Source organism: Aphis gossypii, chromosome 3 (genome assembly GCF_020184175.1).
Source record: "Aphis gossypii isolate Hap1 chromosome 3, ASM2018417v2, whole genome shotgun sequence".
NCBI classification, from domain to species: domain Eukaryota; kingdom Metazoa; phylum Arthropoda; class Insecta; order Hemiptera; family Aphididae; genus Aphis; species Aphis gossypii.
The window spans coordinates 3,679,542-3,692,740 of NC_065532.1; the positions used below are offsets into that span (position 1 = coordinate 3,679,542).

Consider the following 13,199-nt stretch of genomic DNA (forward strand, 5'->3'; position numbering starts at 1 on the left):
AAGTTTACAATTATTAATTATAAATAAGTAATATTAAATAAGTAAATAGATCATTTTTGTTCATTCAATATTTACTTAATATTGGTAAATGTTAAAAATTGTACTCTTAATCAATGAATAATGTTTAAAAATAAATATTTGTCTTTACACTAATTTAATGATAGTATGTGATATGGGTATTATTTTTGTCAGTTTTATTTATTTAGATAATTGTACAATTGTACAAAATTATAATTTTATGATTATTCAAATACATCTGCAAGATTAACTATAAAATACCTATGTCTCGTTAGTTGTAGAAATTAAATTAATTCAATAGGTACCAAAAATGTTGTCTTATATTATATCTAAACTATATTATATTGTATCTGAATGATTATTAAAAAAATTAAGTAAAATGAATAGTTTTATATTATTTATGATTTGTGTTGTTCAAACTTCAAAATCAATAGATCAATTGCAATAACCCTACAGCACTGCAGCAGATAATATATTAATAAACAAAATACATACCTAGTTATATATACTTGAAAACAGAGCCGTATTTAACAGGAGGAGAGAGGGGGCAATTTCCCCGGGGCGGCAAATTGTATGGTGTTGATAAGGTAGCAAATTTTTGAGAATCATCATAAAATAAAAAATTAAGGGCAGCACATTTTAATTTGCCCCAAGGCGACAAAATAGCTTAACGCGGCACTGCTTGAAAATGTATAACTTAGGTTATGTTATTATTTATTACCTATTACGACTCACATTAAATATAAATATAGTATGGCAAATTTGGTTGTCAACAGGCCAAATCTCTCTCACACACAAATTACATAACACACAATATTCATGAATTCTATTTTTAATAATAATAATAAAAATAAATATTTATTAAATAAATAAATAAATAACATCCCAAGAGGTATAGGAACAGTAAGTAAAAAACAAAATTATCGTTAAATTAACATTTAAAGGGAATAACGGAAGGTTAGATAACACATCGAATACAAATTAAACATCAAATATTAAAATAATAAATACAAAATTTTAGCTTAGAACAGAAACCAAAATTATGAATTTTATTAAGTGCCCATTATTGGAAGGTGACACACCGGACTATAACCGGTGGAACCGTGTTTTTTGACCCAGTTAAATTTTACCCCCCAGTAAATTTACACTAGCGAAATTTTACCGGAGGTAATTTTTCCCAGTGGGGTTTAATATCCCTAGTGAATTTTTACCGGGGATATAATATACCTAGCGAATATCTACCGGGAGTAAATAATCACCAGTGAATTGCCAAAGTGATATTTTACCCAAGTACAATTTCACTAGGGAATATTTATTCCCCCGGTAAAAATTCTCTAGATCAAATTCATATATTTATACTATTATAAAGCTTCTTATTATTTCAATTAGGGCGCCTCTATATACTCTATGAGTTAATCTATACTATTATAGTATACCTAACTATAATAGTTTTATTATACTCAATTTGAGTATCAGTTCTCAACTGTTATCAAACTTGTAATCCGTACGCTGAAAGTGCATGCCACAAAACATAAATATGATAATAATTATTGTGAAATATAAATGAATATGATACATATTACATTTATAGGTATCTAAATATTTTTTATAACCGATGGTGAGTGTTATGGAGTTAAATTACTAATATAACGTAACCCGTGGTATAGTGCATTAGTGCCGTATTTTTATTATTTTATATAGGTAATTGCTACCAAGCCAGTTAGCTAGTCACTATAATAATACAAGACGTATTAAGTAATATTATCAATAATACTTATTAAATAGCCATAATCTTTAGAATGTGTTCACAGTTAATGTTTTAGTGCAAGGGAATGAAATTTAGTCAGGTTAAAGTGGGGAAAAAATGGTAAATAATAAGTATAAATACTAGTACTGTTCAATATATAAAGCTGTATTAATATATGGTTTAAAATGTATATAAATATTTTGAAAATTTCAATGACGTACCTATTAAGTTAATAGTAATACACATAATGGTGAAAAGTTTCAAGTCTATGAATAATATGTTTTGAATTAGGTACAACAATTAACAAAATTATTAAAATCGTAAATCTAAGTTTAAATATCAAATCCCATCAAACTTCAAATGTCTATAAAAATATTTGTAAGTTATAATATTTACCAATAGAATCTAAAAAATATTATCTATATTTGGTAAAAATTCAAATATTCAAGTATTAATAAACACAATTTTTCAAAAAAATTAATACAAAAAAATACTAAAATCGGTTTTGTCAAAAACTTTTTGTTTTTAAAAAATGCATTGAAATTGAAACCGAAGCTGCATTTTTTCTGATAGTTACAAAAAAGGCTTTGGAAACCAAATAATGAACCTATTGTAATATCAAAACATTCATCTCTCCACTCAGAATCTAAAATGAAGACACCGACTAGATCCACTTATATTGTAAGTTAGCAAAGGTGGGCAAGTTAATGAAAATAATTAACTGTGGCTAGTTAAGTTAATTCAATTAAATTGCCTTCAGTTAAAGTTAAAAGTTAACAAAAAAAAAAAAATTAACTAGATAAGTTAAAAGTTAAGATGGAAAATAAAATTAACTTAACTCAGTTAAAAAAAAGTTAATTTTTTTTCTAGGCATAAATTGCATTAGTATTTTGATTTGTAAAAACATTTACCAAGACACTATTAAATACTTCAATCAATGATATTAAAATACCTTAATCCTCATTAATCAATCATTCTACTATCTTAGTTAGACTTTTATATTTTATAATATAATATAATATTAATTAACATATAATATAATATATTAAGTTAAAAGTGTTAAACTTAAAACCACCACAACGATTATAATTATCCATAAAAATCTAAAAAATATATATATCTCGGACGACTTTGTTTTGTCCTTTAGAATTGTCGTATTTAGTATTTACTATTTACCAAATACCAATAGAGGTACCTAATCCCTATATTATATTATATAATTGATATCCAATTTTAACTTTACATTAAAACTAGGTATGCTATTTATTTTTAAACCTGTTTTTAGATCTACATTAATTGGAAAGTTAGACAAAACAAAAATCGATTTATTCAATACCGAGTAAATCATTAAATAGAATTCATGAAAATAACCAGTCCATACAATAGATAGAATACTAATTATTACTATTTAGTATTTACTAAAGTACCTATTGATTAAAATATAATTTGATTATTATGAATTGATGATATTATAATATTATTTTATTTGAAAAATAAATTACCAAAATCGAAAGAATAACCAAGTTTTGTCTGATGGTTCCACGTGATAAAAAAAAAATTAATTAACTTAACTGTAAAATAATGATAATTAACTGTAAAAAGCTAAGTTAAAAAAAATTAACTTTTTAACTTAACTTTAACTTTTTAATAAGTTAATGCCCACCATTGTAAGTTAGACATAGGTTTATAAGTTGTCTTTTAAAAGTAATTTATAAATTATTACAATTTTAATTTATTGAGTTAAGTTAAAGTAAAAGATTTATGTATTGTCTACCTACATAAATTGTTAGTATAGTGTCAATCTTTATGAATGTAAGAGGAAGAATTTAAACACATTATAAATACCTAAACATATTGTTTCTAAATCGAATACTTAATTTTTTAAATCTAGTGGATTTTTACCCCGGGGTAAATATTCACTTTTGAAAATATCACCTGTGAAATTTTACTGGGGTAAAATATGCCTAGCGAGATTTTACTTGGGGTAAATAATCGCTAGTGAAATTTTACCGGAGTAAATAATCGCTAGTGATATTTTAACTCAGTGGGGTAAAATATCACTGAGGTACATTTTCGCGGTTACACCGGTATTTCCTATACCGAAAGTAATTATTTTTAGATTGAGGCCATGAGGTATAGTAATATCTGGAAATAAATCTGGAATAAAAAGAATTATGTATAAATATTATGTGCAGAATATTTAAGTGAAAAAAGAGATTTACCAAATTATTTAATAGCAATAGCATATACTATTAATAATTATATGACTTATTTTTATTATTATTTACTTATTTAACTTAACAATTTATTTATTATATACTTAGACTTAAACTAATATTTGGAATTTTAAAGTAAAATGCATTTGACGTTTTTTTTATTTTGTCGTTTATTGTAGTGTTGTTTATTTTCTAGATTCAACACACACACACACACACACACTTGATATAGTTATATAAATATTAAATATCAGCATTTGTAGATTTTTCGTCTGCGTCTTGTCGATGTATTAGGCCCGTTGTACGTGTATCATACTGAATAATGGGGAAAAGGTAATTGAAAAAAGCAAATAAAAAAAAAAAAAGCAATTGACACGATTTAAGTGTATTTTGATATTTTAAAATTTATTCTAAATTATTTGAAATCTATTACTTATTAAATCTAAAAAATTAACAGGCCTGAAAAAATTGTTATCGTGAATGAGATTCCAACAGTCAATTTATAATTTATGGAATAAATAAATACAGTAAAATAGTAAATATATTTTATGCATAGCTCAGTGGCTCTAATTAACCAATAATACTCCTTGATTTGTATTTGTACTTATAACAGCAACTCGAATAGCTCATCTACTGCTTCTATATACAGCTTTAAATATATGTAATAAAAACATATTATAATTTATTTTAACATTAGTTTAGCTCGAATAGTCGAACTATGAAGTATAACTATACTTATATTATACTTGAGTGAATTGTCATTAGGTAATATGGACAGAACAATATTCTTGTAAGATTACACGTTTTGTATTATAATAATATTATTTTAATAAATTATTTTCACAAATTAAAAAATTTAGCTCCTGGTCTGGATAAATGGATACCTATAGGTGCATAATTAAAATTTCCAATATTCTATAGGTAATATAATATCTTATAAACATATACTACTAAATTTAGAAATATTTTTTTTTTTTTTAAATAAGTTTATGTGTTTGAAATCTATTGAATTCATTCATCGAAATAATTTCACTCTATAGTATAAATTTGATTATATGCAAAGTATTTTATGAACTTATGTATTTGGTTGTGTATAACCGAAGAGTACTATACTTATCTGCGGTGTTAGCTCAACAATCCAAACCACACCTGTTGATCGAGGAAGATTATTTTTTTGAAAATAATGTGTTTGATATGCAACGATTGTAGTAATACTATGTGACTATGTGACTATAGATAATAAAATGGACGTCCAGCTAAATTCGTATGTTATATGCTCCATGTACGCTATTTAAATATTTAGAGTATTGTACTCACCGTTATTTTTTTTTTTTTTTAAGCGTTTAATTCATTGTGTTATAATATTATTAAATAAAAAATAAACAAATCTACAATTCAAATTTCAATTTTGTATAATATATAAATATTAATAATAAACTGTTATTATTAACATCATTTTCACAAACGTAAAGTATTGGCCGGCGTATACTATAGGCAAAAGAGGTACATGACTGCAGTGTTTAAAATATTGTCATTGATTTTAGAATAATACTATACAGATAAGGTGTCATATCATACGAAGATTCGGTGTCTATAATTTTGTTCACAACAGAAGTCGTTGTAGTATTACTGTGAACTTTTAATTATATTTTTTTTCTATTGAACATTTCCTATTTTTATTGATACCTAAAATATATTGCGCTGCGCTTCGTGGTGGCACAAAATCTTATCTACATTTTACAACCAATTATTACTTGGTCTCTTTTGAAACACAGTATTATATTCACATATATATATAATATTAAATTATTTTAAAATTATTTTAGTGATTTAATTGATCCGACATCGCCATGAGTCCTGTATGTTTTTTGATATCAGAATATTTTTTATGAATTAACAGTATTTGATTCTTATTACTCAAACTTTTTTCTATTATAAGATTTATCTTTTATTCAATGCAATTAAATTATTTAATACATTTATAAGCTAGTTATCCTGAAAAATATGTAACAGAACAATCTTCTACGTAATAGTTTCATTTATCTTTTTATGTTACATTTTTCTGATATTATTTTTGTGGGTGAGGAAAATGAAGACGACGACACTGTGCCCAAACACGATTCTGATTTCTGACCCTTCATTAAAGGAGCATAACACTCAAAAAAATAAATCTATTTTAAAATATAGTATTAAGTGAAATAAAAACAGAGATACCATTAAAATATATTTACAACTATTATTTAGCCTGCGGCAGTCATTTGAAAAATACGCGTGACGTCATAATTTCGCCGCCGCCGATTACTGTGTACACGATTTTACGGGAGTAATACGACTCTCGCTATTTATACGCTTATAAGTCGGCTAATACTCAATTTATTGATGTAGACCTTTATAATAATTTAAAGTTCACAAATTTTTCTTTTATTGCATGTTTTTTACAATAATAAGTTCATCATATGATTCAATTAAAAATTAAACAAACATTTATTTATACGACTGTAGACTATTTTAGGACTGTTGTGCACCGTATTATTATTGTGTAAATGTAACTATTTTTATTATTTATACATGTTTGTAGATAATATTTACAGTATTGTTTAACTTAGTATAATGTTGTGTTTATCGTTATATAAATAACAATATTTGCCCAGTGGTGTATCAAAATAAAAACTGTAATAATTAATATAAATAATACTGTCTAGTCGTCTAGGCCTCAGTCGTACGTCGCGAGTCCCGTACTCATCGTGTTTCGTGTAATCGTATGTTTAGTTTTCGTATGCGCAGTATAGTTTATATTTATACAATAAAATAAAAGATTGCACCTATTAAAATGTTGTGTTCCGTTTATGGTTGTTCTAATCATAGTGAAGAAGGTGTTAAAACAGGCCCAGAAAAAATACATTTTTTTACATTTCCTAAAAGAGAAAAATCTCCTAAACGATTTAAAAAATGGAGTGAATTCTGTAAAAGAAAAAATTTCGTTCCAGGAAAATCAGCTGTAATATGTTCAAAATATTTTAACAAAAATGATTTAAATCAATCTGATTTACTTCGTCAAAAACTTATGCCGAATTCTAAGGTCCTTGTTCATTTAAATGCTGGTGTTTTCCCTACTATTTTTTCACAACAGGATTCTAATCAAACGTTAAACCGTTCGCAACGTTCTTCTAGAACAAAATTGCAAAATATGGTAAATTCAGTAACTGCCAAAACAAGTACACCGAAAAAAAATAACAATTCATGCAATAACATCGAAACATATATATCAGAAAGTGAATCTGTAGACGGCAGTTTTGATAATGCTTCTACATTTCTACAAGTACAATAAAATCAAAAAAAATAAAATTTGGTACAAATGATGTTGGTATACAATGTGACATCGAAAATGACTATTTACGTCGTGACAACGTAAATGAATTATCGTTTGATCTTCCATCGGAAGATGATTTGTCAGAAGAAGATGAAGAGTTTGAGGAATTTTCTGAAAGTGATCATAATGACCAATCACAACAACTTACAGATAATTCAAATAAAATTAGTAATAATTCATGCTTTATTATATTTTGGGAGTGTTCATCTGAATTATTTGACACGTGCCGTAAATGTTCTTCTTCCGTAGTGGCAAAAAAACATTATCTTCAAGGTGCATTACTCTCAATTACAACAAAATGTAAAAAAAGGACATACGTTCCAGTGGAATTCTCAAAAAAAGAATGGTAAACAACCAGAAGGTAATATATTAATAGCTGCTTCATTAACACTGTCGGGAATTCTTTTCAATCAAATGACTGCATTTTGTAATACTTTAAAACTTAACTTTTTTACGAGAACTATATATGATAAATTTTTAAAACTTTATATTGGGCCAGTTATTTGTAATGTTTGGGAAAAGGAAAAAAAAAATTTAGAAGAACTTAAAAATGGGTCTAATAAGATTTGGCTTGCGGGCGATGGACAATTTGACTCTCCTGGATTCTGTGCAAAATATTGTACTTATTCAATTATGGACGTGGAGACAGGAAAAATAATTGGTTTTAAATTAGTTCAACAATTAATGGTTCAAGGTGATTTAGAACGTTATGCTTGTGGATCGTTACTTAACGAATTAGTTAATGAAGAAAATTGCAAAATAGATATTTTTCTTACCGATAGACATAAGGGTATTCGATGTGACATGAGAATAAATCATTCGAATATTGAACATGAGTTCGACATATGGCATATTTCTAAAAGTTTAATGAAACGTATGAAAACATTAGACAAAAAATATCCTGATGCGTTTTTGTGGAAAACCAGTATTAGCAACCATTTATGGTGGTCAGCGCAAACATGCCATGATGATGGAGATTTGTTAGTGAAGAAATTTACTTCTATTTTGAAGCATATTAGTAATATACACGAATGGGTTGAAGATGGTGAATTAATAAAATGTGAACATGCACATTTTGTACTAAGACAGGATCATTTATATTTTGATTAATTTCACAGTTAATACTTTTTGAAGTCATGTAAGGAAAATACGCATGTACTTCTAAATGAAGTTCTGGTTGTTTTCGCCGTAGGATTTCTTTTTATACGTGTCTTTTTGTCGGAAAATTGAAATTGGAAATGTGTGTTATTGTTTTTTCATCATCAAAAACCTCAAAACTCGGTTTATAGTTTGAGTGAATCCATTAAAGTAAGGTGGGCGAGTTACTTTACCTTTACTATTAATTCTAAACGATCATTGAAATAATTTATTGCATTTAAGTACTAGAAATGGTTAAACTAAATCTGATTTAGTTAATGCACATAATTATATGGATTTTCACTGAATAAATTTCTACTGTTTAGACCAGGGGTCGGCAACCTTTTTGGTGTCAGGAGTCAAATAATTTCAAAAAAAATTTTTATCTGTATTTTCTCGTTGGTTTTTTACAATATTTTAATTTTTAAATGAGTTATATGAGTATAAAAAATACTAAATATTTGAAAATGCTCATAATTCACTAAGTTATCAATAAAAATAGAAAATGTTCAATAAAAATAAATAAATGTTTACAGTAGGTAAATACTTAATACTACAACGATTTCTATCGTGAACAAAATTTATTCTAATTGCTGAATCTTCCTATATCTCCTCTTATCCGTATATTCTAAAACCAATGGTTACACATAGAAATATTAATTATATAAGTAGCATAGGCGTGTTGATGGGAGTGTTGATGGGTACTGCCCCCCCCCCCCCGGCAGACTGTGTCTCCAACATGGGCGCCCATAGTTAACATTTTAGGGGGGGGGGGGTCAAAATAAAAAAAATCTCAATTAATGTAAGATAATATAGATAATAATAATATTATGGTAATATTTATCGAGCTACAAGTTCATAATATTTTTTGTCCAGGGGGGAAGAAAGTGCCTATCTTACCCTTCCTAATGGGCGCGCATGGCCTCCAACAAAATCATGCTAAGATAAAAAAAAAAGTCGTGTGGTCTGTACCTTGCAGTATCTATAGATTTTAATTAATTGTAATTTTTTTAGTTACGCATTTATAATAAAAAATATTCCTAACGTTGTGAATTTTGTAACATAAAAAATGAATATTTCTTCATGTCTAAAAAAAAATAGGTCTCATAATTTAAAAATTTGTTGTGCCCCTTGGGCCACCAAAGTTTGAACACGCCTATGATCAGTAGGGTTCGGATTTATATGTAAATACATATTTTTACTGTGAATTTTTTTTCAAGTGATTTCCAACGAAATTAATTATATTATATTATTTTGTCATAAATAGGTACATGTTCTTATATATTTCTCAATAATTCCATTTTTTCCTACATATTATTGGACATTTTTTTCATTTACAATTTATTATTAATTACATACGGTTGTATTTTTCAATACAAACAATATTGTCCATGTTTTCAAAAGTTGTAAACAAAATAATACTAATTAATGAACTTAATTTATGGTCGATTTAATATGTTCGATATTTTCTCCTTTAGTTTGTACAAATTTGTGTTACGACCAAACCGCAGATCATTTAACTTTGGAATTTTGAAATGGTTGTTTTCGAGATAAAGATGAAAGTTATAAATTTCAAAATAGTTTTAATTAATTGAAAAGACAATTATTGGTCTTAATTTTTTTATTTTCATTTTTTATCATGTAAGCAATTTGTTATTACACATACAATATATATTTACATATTTTGGTTTTTCTAATACATATAAATCCCAGCCCTAATTATCAGTAAAATGGGGCACCTGATCATAATTTCCGAATTGTCCAAGATATTTTGAAAATACGATTTGGTAAAATTGTATTACAACACACAGGCCAGTAAAGTGAACCTCAAGATCTTCTGATTTTACATCATTAGATTTTTTTTCGTGGGAACATTTAAAAAATGTTGCATATACTGATCCTCCAATCAATATTCAAGATTTAAAAAATAAAATTACAAACGCGTGTAATTTCTTAAATGAAAATCAAATACTGGTAGCAACTACTGATCAGTACAGTGAAGTGACGTGGCATCGTACACAACGGAAGGACCTTCGAACAATTTATTGAATGATTTATATATAGATGATTTCTGTAATTATGAATAAAAATGCATAACTAGTATTGTTAAAAAATAGAAAGTTAGAATTTTTTTTTTTAAAACACATGGTTTTATAAAAAATAATGTAATTTCATAATGTGTAACAATAAAATAAAATAATAATTTATAAGATATGGCCGGTCATATTTACCGGTAAATAATTTATTACTTTAATCATACCCCATTAAATATTTTGTAATTTCAAAAAATAAAACGTATTGTTTAAATACATAAATATTTAAATATTAATGCTTTAATTAATATTTAATTAAAGTTAAAATAACATTTCTTTAAATGTTTACAAAATGAAATATTTGAAAATCAACAATTAACTGAATATTGTATTTGATTTTTATTTTAAAGTCTGACATTAGTCATTAAATATAACATGACAAGTTAATATTAAAATAAGCATTATCATTTTGTTTGTGTTTCAATTTTCAGGTACCTTAAATATCTAGGCTATCCGAGGCTGAAGTAAGAGGCAATCTAAGGATAAACAGCAAAACTGGAACCCAGGCTCGTGGGTGCGTGCAAGACCAGGCCGGTAATAAAATCAACTAACAAGAAACCGACATCTATTTGTGTATACTGTAAGATAATGCAGCATAATCTGCATTCGAAAGATGTTACTTTCGTATATTATGTATTTGTATGTTATATATTGTGTGCATTTATGAATTTAATTCACTAATGAATGATGGCAGCAAAGGAGTATAATTTATTGTTAAGATAGAGCCTCCTTTGCTGTCGGTTAAACAGGAAAATGTTTTATGATTTAATAAACATTAATCTGAAGCTTACTTAGAAAAAATAATAATAAAGCATTTAAATATTAGAGTTCAGCTGAAGTTAACAATGACAATATTGTCATATTGTTCTCGTTTAAATGTAGGCATATATTATATTTATTCAGTAAACATTTTAGATAAAAAATAAAACAATAGGTAATTTAAAAAGAACGTAATACATTATATTATGTAATGCACTATTATTTATATATTAATTATTAATACAGAATATAAATAAAAATATATATACATAATATACAATAATAAACATTGTATTTTAAGAGACTTAATTTTAAATTTAAACCATATTTTTTTTAAGGGAAAAATGTCCATGTACACGGTAAAATACGATTGAGAACGTTATTTTTGGTAAAACGATTAAGAACGCTCATGTTTTTTTATTTTTTTCCAACGTTGCCAAATGCAATCGATCGATAATATGAGCACAATAATTTATTGATATTTATCGGATTTTTATCGGATTTTCTGGATGTTAATAGTAACTTAGATACCAGATACAAGAGATTTACGGTAATATTCGATTTGCAGTTCTGCAGTTTACTGTCCTCGTACAATCTATTCGTTATTTAATAATATAATATACTAATTTGAAAATGGAAAATAACGAAATTAAAATTATAAGAAGTGAACCCTAAAACCTAATATTATTAGACAGTAATAAATTTCGTTTTATTCGGAAACGTAACGACACGATGATTTTTTTTATACATATACGTAATTAATTTGTCATTACATAATTTTATATTTATTTCATTTTTATACATATAAATATCATAATTTTATAAGTTCTGCTTATTTTACATTTTTTTTTATACATATACACTTAATGTGTGTATTATACTATACAGGTATTAGACATTTTTATAAGTACTACATATTTTAAATTTTTTATTCATATTATATATTACATATTATTAGGCGCTTATTTGCATATGATCATAATTATTAATTAATGACATTTTCCAAGAATATTTATTTTGTGTATGTATACTAAGTTTTTCAAAAGCCAAATAAATAATATGGCAACGTTGCACGTAAATTCGTTCTCAATCGTATTGTTTTTGGGGTTTTTTTGGGGTCAGCGGTAAGTTCTTTATTGATTTTAAATGTTCTAAATCGTTCGATAGCCAGATTACAGTATCTTTGATTTTCAGGTAAAAATGTAAAAAGTTTATTAGTATAGGAGTTTACATTTGGCCATTTTGACATGTAGCCTATCTCATTTAAGGAAAAATGTAGGTACTTATTTTAATTTTAAATACCTACCATTATAATAATATAATTCATATAATAATTGGTTTTTTTTTTTTATTAAAAGTAATTTAATTGGTTTTTAACATGTATAATTATGTTGTTTAGAAGGAAAATAAACGCAATCATTTTTTTCTACCTAGTTCTAATTTCTTCAATTTTGGATTTAGAATACAAGTTGATATAGATCAAAATTAGTTGAAAAAAATCTATTAATCCAAAAATGATATTTAAAATAGGAGTAATTGTGTTGTCATAAAAATAACGAATTATTGTTGTGAATGCATAAAATACATGATTTTAAAAATTATCATAAATCATAGAAATTTATGATCCTTTAGTCTAGTTAGATGTGCTGAAAACAGAATTAAAAAATATTTACAGGCTACTTACAAGTGATAAAGTGTACCAATTTTTCGCGGACACGTGGTTAATTTATGACAAAAATCATGTACATGTAATAATGATAAAATGATATTTGTGTTTGTAAAACACAATCCATCTATGATACATTTAATAAATATTTAAAGCCAATATTTTAAAAATATTGATAAACTAGTTGAAATAG

At 26.0% G+C, this 13,199-nt stretch overlaps 1 protein-coding gene across 1 annotated transcript; it reads left to right on the forward strand.

Moving 5' to 3' along the window:
• The first annotated feature begins 4,303 nt into the window (after positions 1–4,303).
• On the forward strand, positions 4,304–8,461 carry LOC126550964 (uncharacterized). The gene is made up of 3 exons (XM_050203715.1): positions 4,304–4,314; positions 7,302–7,519; positions 7,662–8,461. Exons 1-3 carry the CDS (start codon positions 4,304–4,306, stop codon positions 8,459–8,461), a joined length of 1,029 nt encoding a protein of 342 aa, XP_050059672.1.
• The last annotated feature ends 4,738 nt before the right edge of the window (positions 8,462–13,199 follow it).